This window comes from Caenorhabditis briggsae (assembly GCF_000004555.2).
Source record: "Caenorhabditis briggsae complete genome, chrIV, whole genome shotgun sequence".
NCBI lineage: Eukaryota > Metazoa > Nematoda > Chromadorea > Rhabditida > Rhabditidae > Caenorhabditis > Caenorhabditis briggsae.
Genome location: NC_013487.2, coordinates 7,874,404 through 7,894,246, shown reverse-complemented (window position 1 = coordinate 7,894,246; position 19,843 = coordinate 7,874,404). Strand labels below are relative to the sequence as shown.

Below are 19,843 nucleotides of genomic sequence, written 5' to 3'. Positions count from 1 at the left end.
ATCTACATGTCTGATGGACTATTTTAGTTGTGGGTTTTCGAATATAAGTTTTACGATAGTTTTTTCAGTTATCTGGAAACACTGAACTGAAAACAGAAACCTTGAATACAGTAATACTTTTTTATACAGACATCATATGTTTTCCAGTTCAATAAATTGGATCTATTGGATCATTAGGAAATGTTTTTAGTGTAAAAAATCAAAAGGAAAACTTATGATCTGAAAAAAAAAACAGTTTCGAAAAATAGTATAGTTGTAACTCAACAAACTACATATAAAAAAGAGAACAAAAGTTACTAAAAATAAAGTGGAAAGGTGCGAACGGACAAAATCTCAAGTGTCTAATCCAAGCCGGTCGTTCTTTAAAATAAAATAAAAAGATTTTGATTTATTGACAAAAGGATTTGGTTTCGTTGAATTGCAACTGACACAAACTGCAAAATGAGGAAGAATAAAAAAACAGAGATCCGACAGTGAGTATGCTCGTTGTAGTGGAATCTTTTTTTTAATGAAATCTGAATTAATTAGTCTGGCAGACAAAAAATGATCTTCCGTTGCGGGGAATCGAACCCCGGCCTTATGGGTGAGAGCCATAAATCCTAACCACTAGACCACAACGGATGATTGGAGACTGACGCTAGGTTTATATTGACAAAGGGGTCAGTAACAGCTGTCTGATTAATCAGTGATAAGCTTTCGGGAGAAATGTCAATTGAAAACAGGGAATGTAATAGTTGTACACATGACTGGAGAACGTTAATAGTTGAATAGTAGAATAGTGACTAGAAATGAAAAAAAAAGTTTTCTTGCTTTTTGAAATTTATTTGAAGGAGGGGAACAGGAAAGTGTTTCCGTTTTTTCGGGCAAACAGTATGAATTTTTGTGTGCTCTTTCAGATTTTCGTGTGGTTTTCGTACCTATTTCATTCGCGAAATCAGTCCATAGCTCAAGCGGTTGCTTCGCGGCGCTTTCGATATTTTTTTCCAGCAAGGTCTACTCCTCCTGTTCTCTTCTTTTCACAGAATCTTTTCGAAAAATGGATCTCCCATTTCAATTTCTTCGTTGTTACTTTACATTATGAAATCACCTAGAAAGTATATAATTTTATATCTTCTCCGAATTTTCTACATTTTTTCTTCAAAAATATTTCGTCACCCTCTACAATTGTAATTCGCAACCCCCAGGGGACTTCGTGTGGACCCTCGTTAGCGAAGACGTTTCGATACAAAAACTAAAAACGCATGACAAGTAACTCAATTTGGCAGATTTCAATCCCCAGGTTGTCATTTTCTTCTGCCATTCTTCTTTTCATTTTGTACAAAGTCTTTGCGACATTGCGCTTTTCCTTCCGCTCGCCGTGTGAATGAGGTTCGCTGCAGCGATATTATCACCGCTTTCTTGACATAACCGATACATCGGTTCCATGGTGTAGCGGTTAGCACTCAGGACTTTGAATCCTGCGACCCGAGTTCAAATCTCGGTGGAACCTATCGTTTTGTTTCATTTTGAAAAATCCCAGAAGCACGCTCTCCCTAGTGAAAAATATGAGCTGCAAGCCTTTTTCTCAGCGGAGCGCGGTTGCGCGCGGTGAAAATTTTTATTATTATTTTGTACTGAAAAACCGGTTTTTAGCAAAATTTTCTTATTTTTCACCAATTTTTTCAATTTTTCGTCTATAGGAATTGTTAAACCGGCTAAAACACACATTTTAAGTATAAAAGCAGCAAGTTCCGACAAAAAATGAAAGAGGAGATAGATTTTTAAGCAATTTTCTAAAAATCGCAATATCTTTTTTGACCGGTAGAGCTTTCGGCGGATAATAGTTCGAAACACTCAAAAATGAATTCTTTACAATAGTTTAACAAAAGAAATTCTTAAAACACCGAACTATTCGAGAAATTTCCGTTTTAAGAACATTGCTTAAAAATCTATCTCCTCTTTCATTTTTTGTCGGAACTTGCTGCTTTTGTACTTAAAATGTGTGTTTTAGCCGGTTTAACAATTCCTATGGACAAAAAATTGAAAAAATTGGCGAAAAATAAGAAAATTTTGCAGAAAACCGGTTTTTCAGTACAAAATTTAAAAAATAAAAATTTTCGCCGCGCGCAACCGCGCTCCGCTGAGAAAAAGGCTTGCAGTTCATATTGGGAGCTAGGGAGATTGTGAGAAGCTTGATTTTTGGATTTTTTTTTGTATTTTGTCTTCGAAAACTTGCAAAGATAATGAAACATTTCACTGAAAACTGAGGATGTAGCAAGATTTCAATTTTATTTCAAATTTTGTGGTAAATTTTTAAGAGTTATTTCAGGAAGTAATAAAAAACTGGGTTAATTAAGATTTTCGAAATTATCTAATTTTTTGTCTCATTTCGACCACCGAACGACCTTCTGTGATCATTTGATGCGTCAACCAGTTAATAAAACTCATTAAAAGAATGGGTTCCCATACACAAATCACTGAACCACATCGTAAAATAAAATTGAAGATGGTGAAAAAACAATGATAGCCTATAATAAATTGTCTCAGTCAGGCGGTCAGCTCCTCTGAATCTCGATATATAAGTGTCACTTGCAGAATAGATTCCCTAGTTCTTCCACATTTTTCAGTTCCAAGACCATCGGCCACCCTCTCGTCTTTTTTTGCGAGAATTGAGAAATTCAAACCCGACACTTTTCCACACGAATATCAGGTTTCACGAACGAAGAGCCACATCTCTTTTGCCATTGACCGGTCTTGGGAAATCCTTTTCATTTTTCATCAAATTCAATATGACCTGTAATAGAAGGGCTCCCTACTGTCAAGTTTGATCCAAATTATCTCGATTCCTATGCAAGATATCAAAAACGTGTCAACAGATAAAACACCTCTGATAGTATGATAAACAATTTAATCGTTGATAAAGACTTTATATCTTTGGCAGGAGCTGAGACAAATTGGCTCAACGTTAAAAATTAGGCTGTCCTTCTATTACAGGTTTTACGATATCTTTGTGTTATTTTGTTTCCAAATGATTCGGATCCGGAACCAAGTACATCGAAAGCTGTCACAAAGCCGTCTCATTCGACATTCATACCCATAACATGTAATGGGTTCCTTCCCTTTTTTGGCCCGTTTTTATGTTATGATGAAGAGATGTTGATGATGTTGGCGACGTCTCCAGAAGCCAGAAGCTGTTTGATAGAAAATTCTAAATCTAGAAGGTTCTGGAACCCCAAACACATTGTTAGATGTTCGAACAATTGTCAGCTCCCGCTGTTTTCCTCATTCCCAACCTCTTCAAACAGGAAGTTGCACACTTGAACGGCGAGTGAATGAAGTGTATTATGATGGTATGGTATTGGGTGGAAGTAAAAGTATGCACTTCTCTCATTCCCCGATTCACTTACCTATTCCACCTTCGAAGATTTTTATTGTGTTTTCCGGTCAAGATTGATTCATGTTTACATATATAAAAATATCATGAATACCAATGCAATACGTTTGAGGTATAACTGTCGTTCTCCACCGTTCCAAATCCAATTTGTCCTTGATATGTTATGTTCCTCTTTTTTAAGAGAGAAATACAATCTGCTGTTTCAGTTTGAACCAGAAGAAACCAGTTGTCAGAATGAGATATCCCAGTGTGAGATCTCATCTGTGTCTATTTCGTTTCCCATTACTTGGCTTCTTGGAAAGTAAAACCAAAAGTTTTTCGCACTTTCGCTCCCTTATTGACTTCCTTATTTCTTATTCTTTTTTCTTATTCTCCGACCATCAACATTTTTCCCTTATTACATATTCACATGTATGTCAAATTTGGTTTCTTTTTTCTTCTTCAAAAAGTTTTCTGCCATTCTGGTCATCGAAAAAAGGGAAACCCTCGGATTGAGTTTCCAGACTTTTTTTGCGGTTTGCAAAAAATTGGCTGGACACTTTGGACTTTGATGGGAAATTGCCATACATCAAAACGTTTCATCCCGTAAAACCTTTAATAGAAGGGCTCCCTAACTTTTAACTTTGAGCTGATTTATCTCATTTCCTGTGAAAGATATCAAAAAATGGTGCTCCTATTACAGGTTTTACAGACTTTTCATTTCAAAATTCAAGGTTCGTCTTCTTTTTCTTTCTATTTAGTAACACTGTTTATTTACATTTTAACGTTCTTCTTTCTCTCTACTTTGCCATCTGCTCACCGATTTGTTTGGATTTCGGATTAAACGAGAAAATGTTGTTTCTGTAGTAAGGATTTGCTAACTGACTCTTGTGTGAACCCTAAAACCAGAAGGTTTAGGGAAAATCAACGTTCCTCTTTCAAGCTTCCAGTTCCTTCTGAAGAATACTGTAGTTTGTTCGTTGTTCCCACTCACTTTCTCCAGTATCGTTAACCCGATCTTCAGCTCTTACGATCTTTCTTCACTTTCTTCTTCTGGTAATTGAATCTATACATATGGGTGTGTAATTCGATAACCCGTCACTTTTCATTCATACATACAAATACCGAATATATATCTCAGTGGTCAAACAGTTTTCTCTTTTGTTTGTTGTCTTTTGAGCCTCCTCCTGTCATCTACACGTCAAATTGGGTGAGCTTAAGCTGATGCTGCTGATCTTTTGTGTGGAAAAAGTGACCCTTTGAGCACATATTATACAGATTCTTAAAGTGTTAACAGCATTCCTCAAAAATATACTTAACGAATAGAACTTCTATTTTTCAACCGCAATTGAAAACTCAGGACCCGACCTTTCCGGGCTGGAGATTTTCAGGACCCGGGTTTTCCACATTTGAAAAAAATGTTGGAATTTCTGAAATTTTTTCAAATTCCCTTCTGAAAAAATATTTAATGCCACTCCGTTCTTGGCAAGATTATTTGGCAGAAAATTTGTTATGTCCTTTTTTATTGACATCGAATTTTTTTTGAAAGACAAGAAAAAATTACAGAACCCCAGGGCAAAATCCGGTCGGGTCGGACCTTGAAAGTATTGAAAAAAAGTCCGGTCAGGTTTGTTGAAAGTATGTTTTCAATTTTTTTCAATTCTGCCAGTTCTGCCCAGTATGGGATTCCATTTCTATGAAGTTGCATTTTCCATGCATGTATAAAACTTACCCCGCAATTCGTAGTTGAATACCTTTTGACAATTAATATGATACGCGGGTCAAATGAGTTTACACTCCGACGTTGCCCTTTCATCGGAATCTCTTCTTTCTGCTTTGGTTACCTTTACAACGGGGTTCTAACAACACTGGGGAAGGGTCAACTCCTCCCGCATTTCTCTTCCATTCCAATTTGCCCTCTACTCCCCAGTCAACCCCCACTGTCCGGCGCCAATTATCGCTTGAGTTGCAACCAACCGGGTGTCATTTTCTGGTAATGACTGACACATAATGACTCAAGTAGTGAAAATCCCTTTCAACCACTTTGTGACCTTTTCGACGAAACGGAAATGTTCCAATTCACAATTCGATTCGTTTCAAAATGTTGTCTCTAGATTCAAACGGAAAGCTTCTTCTAACTTCAAAACACTTCATTTCCATTTTTTCTCATTGGATTAGGATTAGAAGGAAAAGATTAGACTACCAGTTGAGTCTAATTTCAAACGTTGGCAGGAAGTCCTTCCCAACTTCTTCATCTTCTTCTTGGGGTGTCATCGTCTTCTAGATGTCCCAACCTGCCAAATCCTTTTCTGCCCACCCGCTTCCCCTTCCTGCCTCTTTTACCGTATAAATAATAACACGTTCTTCATGATGATCATCCTTTTTTTCCACCTCTACCCACCTATTACTGTGGGGCGGCCATCCTTATTCTACTACAAGCCATCCCTCTTCTCTCATCGTGTCCGCTAAAAGTTTTGGTCGGTTTTTCGTTTTAAATTGGCGGGCTTGGCTTTTCTCCCACCAACCATCGCTCCCGTTTTTACTACAAATCCGGATGAGACAAGGGATATCCACGTTGAAAACAGTAATGAGAGGATTTTGTTTTTCAACCGATTCCCATTTGTCTCTCCAGTACAGTCTCCTTTCTCACAACTTCTTCTTTTCTTTTTAATACTTGAATGCCACAGAGAGACCACAAGCTTTGTTTGCTCGAATGTTGATCTTATACTCTTGTTATAGAGGAGAGTCACATTCGGAAAACGGTGCCCGATAAAAAAACGAGATTTGTCAAGTGATTTTTGATGTAGTGCCATGTCTTCACTATCGATGTAAATAATGCTTACTCTTTGATGGTTTAGCGGATCATTTCACTTTTTTACAAACAATGTCAGCGGAGTTCTTGAAGATTCTTGGGAGTGTTTTATCAGAACGCGAGGCTCGCTTCTTTTTTATACTTCAGACGTTTTCTCTTGGTTAACGTTAGAGCAGCATTTGACAACTAGCGTTTTGTAGTTAATTAGAGATGATGGCACGTATATGCAATTATATTTTTCAGGCCATAGATTAATTGGAAACTCTTGAAAATAGCCAATTTGAAGTTCTCTTTTTCTGCTAACATTAGTTTTTTAAATAATATTAGAGAAACAATTTTTATATTGATATTACTCTCATCTAATTAATTTCAAGGCTGAAAATTCGAGGGTGTGCGGAGCTTAGGTCCGGAAGCGAAAATTTTAAAAGAGTATGTATTTTTCTTGAATATTTGCTGACCTATTTTTTTCGATTTTCCAATGAATTGTCGTGATTTTTATAAGATTTTTACCCTCTAATTTCCGGCCTCAACTCGCATTTAAATTAGACCAGAGTAATACACAAAAACTTTTCATATCATTAAACTGTCTTGCGATTCTGGAAAAATGAATTTTTCATTTTTTTTTTCAAAACTGACCCAGCAAGGTTTGAACAAGGCTTTGCTGAAGTCTTATTGACTTTCAACCTAATTGAAATCTCCACAACTGAAAAACTTTCTTGTAAACAAGAACCATTGAAACAAAGCTTTTCTTCCTCATTCAAAACACACGCATTACAATCGGCATCAGCAGCCCAGAATCTCTTTTTCTGTTACTATAAATATTTCGAAATTCCGGAGAGGCAGGTAGACCACCCGCTTACTAGTTATTCTGTTACTTTTCAACTCTTCCACCATCAATTATTTATATTTTCGACTCTTCTTCTTCTCCTTCCCCTCGAAATTTTGTCTTCTCACGACAAGTCAACATTCTAGAAGCACGCCTTCAAATTTTTCGTTTTTCCAGCACAGAATGACATCTTCGAGTATTGTGATTCTTCTTTTCACAATTACTGTTTTGTCAATCAGTTCAGCTACTTCAGAAGTCACAGAGTCGTCTGGTAAGTCGAAACGTTCTCCTTTTCCTAGTCGATAGCCAAAAAAGAGAAAGTATTTCGGTTTCATTGGAAAAACCGACGTTTCAATTGAGGGAAAAGAAACGAGTGAAAGGGATAATTGAACCTCTAATTGAACCTTTTTTTTATGATCCTTGAGTTTAGCGCATAATTGAAAACCGTTAGCCAATAATACAACTTTCTTTTCTTTCCAGACATAAAACAGTCATCAGCACAAGCCGCAGCTCCGACTCCATTCCAAGTTGCCACGTCACCCCACCCATTTTCTCGTCAAATCGCCGCTCCATCCAGAATTCAACGCAGATCAATCACACCAGTCCCGATTCGTGCACATCGTGTCTACCATCGCTGAATCCTAAGACCCTAATCCTAAGACTTCTGTTGTGTTCTCTCTACTGTTCCAGGATTTTGTTTTCGTTCCACTTTATGCATTCCTCGGGTTATTCTACTTTACTGTCTCGTTCGATTTCAATACATTTATGTATTTACTATTGATGCATTTTAAAGTGAATCATTTTTTATTTACAGGTTTTCCAGGTCGAAAAAAATATCATTATCTCTCTGATATGAATCGATCTCATCCCATAAAAATTGCCGGAGAGATTTTCGAGGTCTTAATTGACACAAAGGCACGTAGGATAAAAAATCTCTGATTTTGTTGACAGATTCCTTGACGTTATCAATGTTGTCATCAGTCAGGTCTTGATTCTGAAAACTTATGCAATGAAGTGAGAGAAATCAGTTCCGAATTTAAACAAAAACATACTTCCAATGTATTGAATGGAACATTTTTCATAGAGTTTAAAACTAGTATGAAAATAGATCGACTCAATTCATTGTATCCTAGTTCCACGAAATCCAAAAACTCGTCAATCCTTTTCAGTACGCCGTCTATCTTTTCTGAATTCGATTGGTGCAATCTCAAGATTGTTTGAACTTTGCCCTGCAGAAATATCTTTAGAATAATATTTTTAGAACTCAAAAAAAAAAGCTCACAAATATTCGTTGCTTTATTTTGTCCAAAATCTTAACTACTAGAGGGTCTGTTTCTTCTGAACAGGTATCTTCGACCACATTCTGAGCTTCTCGCTGAAATTTCAAAATCGAACAATTAAACACACATTGAAACAACGAACCATTCCGAGAATTTGGCTGAAAATAAAACCAATATCCGTCCAATTTTGAATGATTTCGAAAATCTCATCGGTAATTTTTCGACACTCTTTTTCCTGCATTGTAAGTTCTATCAGCTTTCCTTTTTCTTCAATTATTTCTTCTAGAAATTCGCAAAGCTTGTTCTGTAATTCCACCGTTTCCTCCTCAATCCTTAATTTTGTTTCCTCATAAATTTGTTCATATTCTTGTGCTTCTTTTTCAATTTTTTCCTGATAAGATAGCACGGTTTCTATATGTATTCTTTCGAATCTAAAAGATGTTTCAAATTGAAAACTAGGAATTGAAAGATATTGAAAACTCTTACTCTTCCATCATCAATTCTCGGGTTTTGTGAATTTCCTCCAAAACGTCGCCAGACTGTTCCAAAAGTATTTGTTTCTTTACAGCGAGACTGCAAAAGTTTTAAGTTTCGACATAGAAATTATGAAATCAGAAATCTTACGTTTCAATCTCCTCGTTTTCTTCTTCTAATTCCACAATAGTGACCATTTCATAGCATACTGAAACTCATAAAAAACTTTCGAAACGAAAAAAGCAATCGCTTTGCTATTAAGAATGAGTCACAACTTGTTGATGATACGAAAATATAACAAACGAAGGAAAAACCTTTAAGTGATAACAGATTAAAATAATGTTAGAGAAGAAAAAGGGTTTATTGATTCATTTTTCACAAAAAAAGAAAAAGGAATAAATGAACGAATTAAGAAAGATACCATAAACCTGACATAGAAGGGCCGCATACTGTCAAGTTTGAGCTTAATTATCCGAATCCCTATGCATTATATCATAAATATGTCAACTGGAGAAATGTTTGTGATATTATGATAAAAATTTTATCAGTTGTCCACTTTTTGATATCTTTGACAGGAGCCGAGAAAAACTGGCTCAAAGATAAAAGTTATGGGTCTTTTCTATTACAGGCTTTACGATAGTAATTAGTTTCCAAGCATTTCTTGGAAACTTGTTTTCATCAACATCGGGTTTATAGTGAGATTTTTCACTGTAGCATCACTTGAACTAATGATTGAGTTGATTTCTGGTAATAGAGCTCCTTCGATTGGATTATTTAATTTCTGCAAGACAATGTAAATATTTTTCTGGAAAAAAAACATTTTTAAACACACAATTGTTTTCCTCAAGTTCAAAATGGCCTTCTCGAAGTTTTTCATTGCAGTTTGCAGTTTTTCCAATTCTCTCTGGAAATGGGATTTGATTTTATATGAATTTGCAGAGAGTAATTACCTTAACGTCTTCATAACATTTCTCATCAGCAATTGATTTCCACTTTCCCAAACCTTTATTAACTAGACATAAATGTTTTTCGAGACTCAGTTTCTTGGCCAACAAACTTTCGATGTCTTGCTGAAAATTGGACTTGATCTAATAATTCATGAAGGCTTTACCAGTAGATATTCCTTATCTTCAGGTTCGAGTTTCTCGCCGGTTAAAAAGTAAACTTCCTCAGTCAATTCATAAGACTTTTTGACATCAGACCATTTAGTATCCACTTCCAGAACTATCTTCTTCATTGTTTTGATTTCCTCTATTTTATCGAGATTCGCATGGACCATGAGGCTTTCATTAAAAAGAATTTGCAATTGATTAGCTTCGCTTCTAAATGACTCATCTTCTTTTTTCAGATTTTCCTGTAAAATTTTCATTTTGATGAGATCCAGAATGGACAAGAAATGTTAGAATTCTTACCTTAAACAACTTCATCTTTTCATCTCGAAGTTTTTCTTCTTCTTTCAAATTTATTCTTTCAATATCCATCATTTCACTTTCATGTCTTCTCGATTCTTCAACTCTTTTCCGTTCAAACTCTTGTACTTTGTGTTGTTCTTCTGATTCTTTTCCTCTCAAACGCACCATTTCGTAGTGATGATTTTGTTTATTTCTCTAAAAATGAAAGTCTCACAGTGTATTTCAAAAATGACTTACTCTCAACTCCTCTTGATGTTTTCTATCTTCCTCGTGAAGTTTCATCATCCCATTCAATTGAAGAAGCAGCAACTCTTGCTCATATTCTTTATTTATCTTTTCAGCATCCATTTTGACTCTATCAGTGGTCAAAGACAGCTTGAAACCGAATACAGAAATAGGTGGAAATATATCATTATTATTGAAAATTGCGACCAATATTAAAGTTAGCAAGACAACAAGTGTGAGGAAGAAATAGAGAAATGAGGAATAGTAGAGACGTAGAAAAAGGAAGACATAGCAAGAGTGTGTGAAGTTCGAAAATAGGTTTAGAATGGGTATATGTAGAGTTTGATTATCTATGAAATCAGAAAGATTGAACAGAGTTTAACAGAAAAATAGACGCATACTTTATCTTACTATATAACAATTAGTGAATTTCAAAAGTGTTAATTTTCACATCAAAGTACTGAAATTTCAAAAATTTTTGTGAATCCTTTGAATCTCCCAAAAGATGGACCGTTAAGTTTTTGGGAGCAACGTGTTTTTTCAACAAATATAACAGAAATATTAACACTTTCTGAATATTTTTCCCAAAATTAAAACTTTTGAAAATCACTACTTGTTATATCTCAAATAACAACTCTATCAATTTGAGTAGAAATTAGCAAGTTTTCAATGTTTATTCCATGATCGAATGTCAATGGGCATCCTTCTGCAAATGACGTTAAATGATATCTAGCAATATTATCGTACACTCTATCCAGCACAAGTTTCTCTTGTTCCAACAGAAGAGTACACCTGCATTTTGATCCTGCATCTGCCGTTTCGTTTCTATTTCCAAACCGAAATTCATTCCACTGAGATTTCAATACTTCAATTAAATCATTCACCCTCTGACAGTTTTCAGTTACTTCGTCATTGCTCCATTTCGTTAAATATTCTGCGGTGAAGCGGCCGGCACGGATGGAAACCATATGATAAATATTCATCAATCTCATTCTTCTCAGTTTACAATCCAAAAACCCTTCAACTGATCCGATTCCTTCTATCACGATACGGCCCGCGTGGCCACTGGTATGTTCTTTGATAGAAAACTTCCAATCCTCTGTATTTCTCAATGAACAGTTTGGATTATCGCACTCATCCATGTCAGAATCTTCTTTGTAATTCATACACATTCCTCGTTTTCTTCCGTTCCTCATACGTTGATTTTGTTCATATTTACAAGACATGCGAGTTTTGAAATGGTTCAGGTGGTCCAAGCATCGGAAGCATAAAGTTTCAAGCGCCGGCTCAGAAAATCTCATTTTTATATCATTATTAGAACTACAATTCATCATACCATTTCACTTTTCCACCAGTTTTCGTATATTTCGATACAATTGGTGGCATAGGATTCCAGACGTTTCTTCTTTGTTTCTTGATGCCCTGAGAGTTAAGAGAGTTGTGGTATCTTGAATCGAAAAACAAACCCAAAAGAACGCATAAAGGACAGTTCTCATTATAATCGGTTAGTGGAATCAAAGTTTTCGAGCTGACCTAAAAACTGAATATATTGAATGGCTTATTTTACTGCGTTCCTACTGAAGCCATTTGTCCTGTTTTGCCGATCAGCTTCTGATAATTACTTTCATTTGGTTCAAAATACAACGGGCATCCCAATTTCTCGCTCTCAATGCAATGAACTGCAAAAATCTCGAAATCGTACTGTATGCCTCCTGGTGATCGATATCCCGTTTTCACCATCTGCCCATAGAGTCGATTACATTCACATTCTTCGGTTATCATAGAAAGCTGTTCCAGTTGTCTATCCAAGTTTGCAATCCCTTTTTTGATAAAATTTATTTTTATCTGTTCTAAAAGCCATCCACATTGACCTTCTCTCGATTGAGTATTTTCTTCGAACGCTTTCCATAGAAAACGACCACTCAATTCAATTCTTATATGCCGTAGTTTGCATGTAGTATTCGTTTCTTTTTCCTTCATCCAATCTCGAAACAATTTCAAAATTATTTCGGACGTTGCCATTTTCAAGTCCTCTTCAAAGTAATCCATTCGGTCCAGCCTAATAGTTACGTGTTCCTCATGATATGTAAGAGCACAATCGGTACAAATAACTTGTGTTGCGAGATTCAGCAGATCGATATTCCGTCGCAGTCTCAGTCTATACGCTCCACGTCTTCCTCTTTGACAGCAATGGTTTTCGTCACAAGTTAAACATATCCGCGGGATGGATGCTTGTTTGGAGCATTTTGAACAAGACACTTTACCGGTGCCCTGAAAATGGGATCATTCAAAGTTCAATGTTAAGTCTCAACACTCACAGTTCCACTCCACCACTTTTTCATAAAATCCCAATAGTTCTTTTTAGAGTCCTCGATAAGTTGCAAAGACGAATAGTTGATGGTCTTGTTGACGAATGCTTTGCTTTTTTCACATACCGGACACTTTCTGTTCACATTTTTATCAACACATTCTAAACAAATTGAGTGGCCACATGAGCCGATACATGGCTTTCTTCTCTCACAGTCTAAAATGAACTTGTTTTTTTGAAAATTCATTAAACAAACCGAACAAATTGACTCCACGGTTAGAACGGCAGCCGTAGCAGTAGTAAAAAGCAAGAGAAAGCATTCAGGTTTACAAAAACTTTATTCGAAAATTGTTTCTTATATTGGTTCAATTTTTCGTGGTAAAGAGGAAGAAGAAGGATATATTTTAGAGTGAGCAATGGAATCGATCAACGATGGGCGGAGAAAAAACAAGTTCTCATTGGATTTCAACATTCACAGGGACCATGTTTGACTCTGAATAAAAGAAAATGTTTTAAACAGAAAATATCGGTCTAATAGAAGAATCACAATCATATGATTTGGTTTCAATGTCTGCGTCTCTTTTCTATTTGATGGAAAGTTGCACTGGCAACCATCACACTATTGCGAAATCAAGTTTTCCTCCGACTTCTTTTAAAAATGAAACTTACCCAGAAAATTTCAAATTCCTCTCCTGCTTCTTCGTCGTCAAAGTTATACGAATTGCCTGCATCACCACAAGATTTGAAAGGGCATATATCAGTTAATTGGTCTTTGAATGATTTTAAAAACACTTTCCGTTTTTTCCTGTATTTCCCACGGTTTTCAGTTTCATTCAAACTGCAGTCACATTTTGTTTGATTATCCTGATAGTTAAGCCATTTGGTTTGGAATTGTTCCAGTTGATTTGAAATTTCCATTTTTTGACTGTGCGGTTTTCTGGAGTTCAGGAAACACTGATGCATTCTAGTAGTCACCATACCCAGAGTTTTCAAAAATTGCATTTTTTCGAACTCACAGAACACTTGTTCTTTGATTGCTACTTCAGCTATTTTATGGATTAATCCAATTGTGGAAACTTTCATAGCGGTTTCATATTTTTGAATTTCCTTCAGCCCAATAACTTTGGAAGAACATCCGTCTTCTCTTATGAGTTTGCAAAAAGATACACGAGAATTCAGATGGGAACATCCACGTTTCCAGGATACTCCATTCAACACAGAATCTTCACAAGAGTTATGAACCCAATTTTCAATGAGCTGTTGGTTGCAATCGGCACATTGCCATCGGATCGGAAGTGTTTTAAGACCACGGAAATTGTAAAACAGAGAATCGGATCGATGATATGGACCCATCGTATTTGTTCTCAAAGCCGATGGTTTTTGATCTAGTTCGCAGAAGACGCAAATTTCCAAATCGTTAGAAAATGAATTGCACTGCAAGCAGAATCCAAGTTTAGATGCCTGCAAAAAGGGTAATAGCTTTCAATTTTGACAGTAGATTTACTCACATCACAGTGCCACCATTCTATCAGAAGCTCAAGAAAATTATTCTTGTAAAAATTTACAAGATCCAATGTCTCGTTGCTGATTTCTGGTTCATATTCCGTTGGTATGCTCTCAAATTATGGATTAGAACTCGTTTTTTTTTCGTTACGCTTCTTTTCTCACCTCATATAATACTCCACAAAACGGACATCGTTTAGTTGATTCCAAGCATTCCAGGCAGGATGGTTTCTTACAGTTAGGACATCGACATGGTTTATGATTCAGATTATCTGAAATTTTTTATTTAAAGGTGGGGGACATGAAAAAAATAACTGTCTTGAATTTTTTTTCTGTTTACAGGGAGTTGAACTTATTGAAGGGACCTCCTTTAATTGAACTGAGCCGAGGACCTACCGAACATCCCACATAATTTTTCGTTTTTGTAGTTCCAGCAGAAGACCGTGTATATCAAAGGTAGTTTTAATTTGGACATCTGTAAATTTTTTCCCAAGAATTCACTGATATTTTTCCAAGACATTGAACACTCACCTGAATAGCTTCTCCACGAGTTTTCTGAAATTTAAGTTCCGGGAATGAACACTTTATAATTTTTTGATTATTTAGTTCTTCAATCACTCTAGCGAATTCTCGCTCAATTTGATTTCTATAAAATGATAATTGCATTTCATCCCAAATTTCTGAACAGTGACACTCTTCTGAACAGTTCAGATTGCTCATTTGATATTCGAGATTCTCAATAATTTCATCAACGTCTCCACGTGTGATTCCGTCTAGGTTATCCCAAGGAAGTAGCTTGAAAAATTTATTCAATGCAGAACGACGACTGATATGAATGTCTGGAACTCGGGGATTTCCGTCTGGTGAACGAAAATAGTTGTTTGCAAAATGAGAGAGTATTTCGCAAGTTCTGTGCAGTCTCATCATTTTTATCTTACAACTTGACTTCATTTGATTTATCTGGTCAGTAAGAAATCCTACTGCAACCTTTGCTGCTGACTGCTTGAATACGTCCATAATTGGTTCCAATTCCTCTCTCGTATTTACTAAATGGTCCCCATGATGATCCAGAATGCAGCTAGAACAACAAGCGAGATTTGCGAATAGGGAGAAATCGCAATGAAAATAGATCTTCAGTTCGATTTCTTCTGGATCAGCATCCGGGTCCGTTTCACTATACAACGATTTATCACGGAACGCTTCAATTTGTTTTCTCCTTTCCTGTCTCATTTCGCTGTTCATCCATGGTTTCTGCTCATTCTCTTCACCATAAACGACAATAAAATCTAGTTTCGAGGAATAACAACTGAGACATAATCGTAGGTTTTCACAGGGTTCATAGCATCTTGTACAAGTTTCTCTCTCGTTTCCCTGCAAATTTATATGTATACCGTGTATTACAAGGGACCGTGTATTACAAATTTATATGCATACCGTGTATTAAAACCTGTATTACATTTATATTAAAACCTGTATTCCTTCTATTTTTATGTTCATTTTTTAAACGGTTTTTCCAAAAATGAAGGATGTAATTTTGAAAGCTCTTTTATTAGTAGAGCCCTTCTGGGAAAGACACCCTTCTAATTCATGTTTTACGATATTTCAAAAATGTTAGTTTAGGAAACCAACTGTTGCATTCCACCAGTTTTTGAAAATTCTCATCGCATCTCTCTTATAGTCATCAAGTAAACTTCGCGCAGTGAAATTTTCAATCGTCTGGATTTCTTTATCACAAATTGGACAATTGTGGAAAACTTCTGCACATTCAGTACACAATGAATGACCACATTGATTGAAAACGGGCCGCTTTGTGTTATCGTCTGAAAATATGTAATTATTCGGACGGAGTCTGAAGATATCTAACCGTAATAGGTATTCGGTTTTCCTTTGTATCTACATCCATAACATTCGACAGATACTAAACGAAACATTGCAAAGGAAGTTTGAAAATAGAAATTTTATATTGTGTCAGCAAACATGTGTTGGGTGATTTCATCATTCAGCTGATAAGAAAAATAAGAGTTAGCAAGAGAACAGAAAACAATGTTGATATTAATATAAAGTGGGTTCTATCAAAACTTTCTAGAGGGGGGACTACCAAAAAATTGTTTGTATTTTTTGCATTGAAATCTTCCCAAGGTGATGTATTTTCATAATACATATAACTTCATAAAAAAAATTTTTTGTGAGGGAAAAAAAATTCTTCCCTGAAAACGCAGTCGAAAATGCAAGCGCGCCTTTTAAGGACCTTGTTCTTTCACAGCAACCAAAAAAATTAAAAAAAAATGTTCCAACAGATGAATATTCATAAATAGAATAAAATCATTGATCGTCTTTTTTTGAATATAAAAACACAATACAATTTTCTAAAATAACAGCAAATTAAAGAAAACATTTTTTAATGTGGTTTGCCATTTCTGAAGAATGTCGCCTTCACATCGTCGGAAATAAACAACAATAAGACTCAAAGCAATCACCCGAATCTTCTGAATGTGACCTGGATATCGTGCATGTGCATTCTGTTTCATGGTTTTTCAGACTTGTCCATTCCAGTTTCAGTTTTCCAATCAATTCATTAATGTTGTCGGAGAGTTTATCCATTTTTGATAATACTCTGTCGTCCATCAATTTCTTGAAATAATACCGAGTTTGGCATTTCAGCATTCCATAGATCTTCAACAATTTTATCCTTCTCGAGTTGCACTGTACTGATTCGATTCCACTCTTCAAGATCCTAAATATTAATCCCATTGTGGCCACTTTCATTGCACTTTGATAATTGCGAATATCCTTCAAATCGATAGCATTGTATTCACACTTATCCGCATTCTGTTCGTAGCTTGAACAAGTTTTTGTATCGTAAAGTCGGGTTAGCAGATGATTGCATCCACGATTCCAATTCCCAATCCATTTCGCAGATCTATTATCTCCACAATATTTATGATCCCAATTAGCTTCCAGCCTTTTATTGCAGTCCGAACATTGCCATCGGATTGGAAATGTTTTCAAATTGGAGAAATTGAAGAATAACGGCATATTTTGATGATATTGTGCACTGCAGTACATTTTCCGGTTCGACCTCAACACATTCATTCTATGCGACAATTCACAGAAAGCACAGACTTCCAGACTATCCGAGTACGACGAACAACTCAAACAGAAGCTGAGCTCCGATGCCTGAAACGTAGTGCTGTAAATCTAAAAAATGTTTAGTTCTTACTTTACAAGTCCACCACTTTTCAAACAATTCTGCGCAATTTGTTTTATAAAATTCCACCAAGTCCAACACTGATTCATCAACATTGTATCTGCGTTCTGTTCCAAAATCCAGGTACTGAGTATCCTATAATCGTGATACTCAAAAATTTCTGCTCTTTTTGAAAGTTTAGAGATCCCAAAAAATAATAGAGGTGCGAAAAAATGTAGAGCTGTTAAACATACTTGTAACGGGCCGGGCTTTTTCCGGAAATTCGGAGGCCCGGCCCGACCCGGCGGGCCCGTCATTTCATTAGTTTCGAAATGTTCAAAAAACACATAAGGGGGGACCCTTATGTGATTTTTTTCGACCAAAAAATTTTTTTTCGAGTTTTTCGATCTTTTTTCATCAGACAGACAAACAATCCGAAATACGAAAGAAAAATGGAAAAAAATTATATTGAGAGCTCAATATTTGGCTCAAAAATACAGAATTTTTGACACCGGGCCTTCCGGGCCGGGCCCGGGCCTTGAAAATTTCCTCAAACCCAACCCGGCCCGGGCCCGGGCTTTGGCGGAACGGCCCGGAATTTTACAAGTATGGTGTCAAAATGAAATAGAGGTCCGAAAAATTAGAGGTCCGATATTTGAGAAAACGCACAGATGTTGGAATAATCTACCAATGGTACTGTGTAAGAAGTTTAAGTTTTGTGGCCTAATAGGAGAATGAGTGCCATTCAAGCATCTGTGTGTTTTTCAAACATCGGACCTCCATTTTTTTGGAACCTCTAATTTTTTTCGGACCTCTAAACTATTATATAGAAGAGCCAAAATTTCAACTCACAAAACAACGATTCCCACAGTGAAAGCATTTGTAGTTTGCATTTATTTTCAAACACTCCATGCATGTGGTCATTTTACATCCAGAACAAATACATGGTTGCCGTTCCAGGTTGTCTGAAATCTTAAACATTTCAAAGAGGTATCAAAAACATGCTTACCAAAAAGACAGCATATTCCCTTTCTGTCACAGTTCCAGCAAAACACTGTGTAAATTTTAAATAATTTAATTTTGGAAGCCTGAAAAATTCAGTATAATTATTGGGGTTCAAAACTCAAAAAACAAACTTCGAGTGCTTTATTCCTCGTTTCTTGAAAAACTTCGGCAAACAAGGGGCATTCAGAAACAACTACATTCTCCAGTTGATTGATTATTTCAATGAACTTTTTCTCAATTTGATTTCCAAAATAAAGACTATGCATTTCGTTCCAGACTTCTCGACAACTACAGTTTCTCTGTTCATCCAAAAGAGAAAGCTGTTTTTCCATTATTTCAATCCATGTGTCACCTTGCTCTATTGAAATCTTATCAACAATTTTTAAAAGAGAAGACTCGAAATACTTGTTCACTCTGCTAAGATGCCGATTATGAGTGTCGCCAAATGTTATAGATTCATTTGAAGAAGGATAGTAAAACATCGCAAGATGAGCAAGTCTCTCGCATGTTCTATGCAACTTCATTGTCTGTATCAAACAGTTGCCTTCTCTTGATTTCAACTCGGACCAAATGAAATTGGCGGCAACGAATGATGATCTCTGTTTCAGCTTCTCTGGAGTGTATTCCAACTGATGAAGTGACTTTACTAAATGACCTTGATGGTGGTCCAAAATACAGTCTGAACAGATTAATCGATTGGCCAGAATGTAGTACTCACATCGGAATCTAGCTCTCCATTCTTTCTCATCTTTTAATTCTGGACGAGGCGCAAGCCATTTCTGAGATGCTAAAGAATCATTTTGGTTCTATCACTATCAATTTTTATTACCAGATCCTCTCCACCTGTTCATTGCAATTTCATGTTTTCTGAGTATTTCTGATCGTTGTCCATAATCTTCCCAATCAGTTCCATCATTCGCAACATATTCTATTCCCAAATTTCTCAATTCTAATTCACAAGTGATGCACAACTGAAGTTTTCGAGACTCATCATGACAATTCGAACAGAATTCTTTACCATCGACCTGAACGAACTTACAATATTTTGTTTCAAATCAAAAGAATCAACTCACTTCCGCTTTGAACCATTTTTTGAATACTATCAGTGGGTTCTTTTTGAGATCTTCATAAATGTTTCGAGCTGCATAGTTTTCAATATTCACAACTTTCTTTTTACAAACAGGACAATCTTCGTATTTCGTGACACATAACGAACATATTGGGTGTCCACATTGGATAAATAACGGACGTTTTGTTTCGGTATCTAAAGAGTTTCAACGAATACTTTCAAAACATTTCAGAATGATAAATACAATACCCTACCATAGAAAACGTTACTGACACCACTATCAGCACATCCAACACAAATAATGGACTTCAATCGGAACATTTAGAATCTGCAAAAATTGTTTTTTCAGAGACAAACTTCAGCAAAACATAATTTCTGAAGAAAATATTA

The 19,843-nt window shown here is 36.0% G+C and overlaps 6 protein-coding genes and 2 non-coding genes across 8 annotated transcripts; 2 read left to right on the top strand and 6 right to left on the bottom strand.

Annotated features, from left to right (window-relative positions):
* Positions 1-549: 549 nt before the first annotated feature.
* Positions 550-621, bottom strand: CBG28773. Its single transcript has one exon. It is a non-coding gene (tRNA).
* Positions 622-1,417: 796 nt separating this feature from the next.
* Positions 1,418-1,489, top strand: CBG29030. The gene has a single exon. It is a non-coding gene (tRNA).
* Positions 1,490-7,173: 5,684 nt separating this feature from the next.
* Positions 7,174-7,628, top strand: CBG05826 (the record flags this gene model as incomplete). Its single annotated transcript, XM_002633083.1, has 2 exons — positions 7,174-7,261; positions 7,471-7,628. The coding sequence occupies 2 exons, from the start codon at positions 7,174-7,176 to the stop codon at positions 7,626-7,628; spliced, it is 246 nt and encodes an 81-aa protein (XP_002633129.1).
* Positions 7,629-7,798: 170 nt separating this feature from the next.
* Positions 7,799-8,941, bottom strand: CBG26353 (the record flags this gene model as incomplete). The annotated part of the gene is made up of 6 exons (XM_045235539.1): positions 7,799-7,984; positions 8,043-8,219; positions 8,273-8,365; positions 8,413-8,701; positions 8,757-8,843; positions 8,895-8,941. 6 exons carry the CDS (start codon positions 8,939-8,941, stop codon positions 7,799-7,801), a joined length of 879 nt encoding a protein of 292 aa, XP_045098521.1.
* A 446-nt stretch (positions 8,942-9,387) lies between these two features.
* Positions 9,388-10,504, bottom strand: CBG05827 (the record flags this gene model as incomplete). Its single annotated transcript, XM_045235538.1, has 5 exons — positions 9,388-9,648; positions 9,695-9,814; positions 9,856-10,098; positions 10,157-10,351; positions 10,394-10,504. 5 exons carry the CDS (start codon positions 10,502-10,504, stop codon positions 9,388-9,390), a joined length of 930 nt encoding a protein of 309 aa, XP_045093142.1.
* A 500-nt stretch (positions 10,505-11,004) lies between these two features.
* On the bottom strand, positions 11,005-11,553 carry CBG26352 (the record flags this gene model as incomplete). Its single annotated transcript, XM_045235537.1, has 2 exons — positions 11,005-11,173; positions 11,219-11,553. The coding sequence occupies 2 exons, from the start codon at positions 11,551-11,553 to the stop codon at positions 11,005-11,007; spliced, it is 504 nt and encodes a 167-aa protein (XP_045098520.1).
* Positions 11,554-11,701: 148 nt separating this feature from the next.
* On the bottom strand, positions 11,702-16,123 carry CBG26351 (the record flags this gene model as incomplete). The annotated part of the gene is made up of 10 exons (XM_045235536.1): positions 11,702-11,914; positions 11,960-12,652; positions 12,700-12,897; positions 13,359-14,150; positions 14,198-14,305; positions 14,358-14,464; positions 14,589-14,667; positions 14,724-15,563; positions 15,822-16,012; positions 16,057-16,123. 10 exons carry the CDS (start codon positions 16,121-16,123, stop codon positions 11,702-11,704), a joined length of 3,288 nt encoding a protein of 1,095 aa, XP_045098519.1.
* Positions 16,124-16,625: 502 nt separating this feature from the next.
* On the bottom strand, positions 16,626-19,774 carry CBG05828 (the record flags this gene model as incomplete). The annotated part of the gene is made up of 8 exons (XM_002633085.2): positions 16,626-17,369; positions 17,413-17,526; positions 18,232-18,344; positions 18,389-18,467; positions 18,516-19,171; positions 19,214-19,409; positions 19,458-19,648; positions 19,708-19,774. The coding sequence occupies 8 exons, from the start codon at positions 19,772-19,774 to the stop codon at positions 16,626-16,628; spliced, it is 2,160 nt and encodes a 719-aa protein (XP_002633131.2).
* Positions 19,775-19,843: the final 69 nt, after the last annotated feature.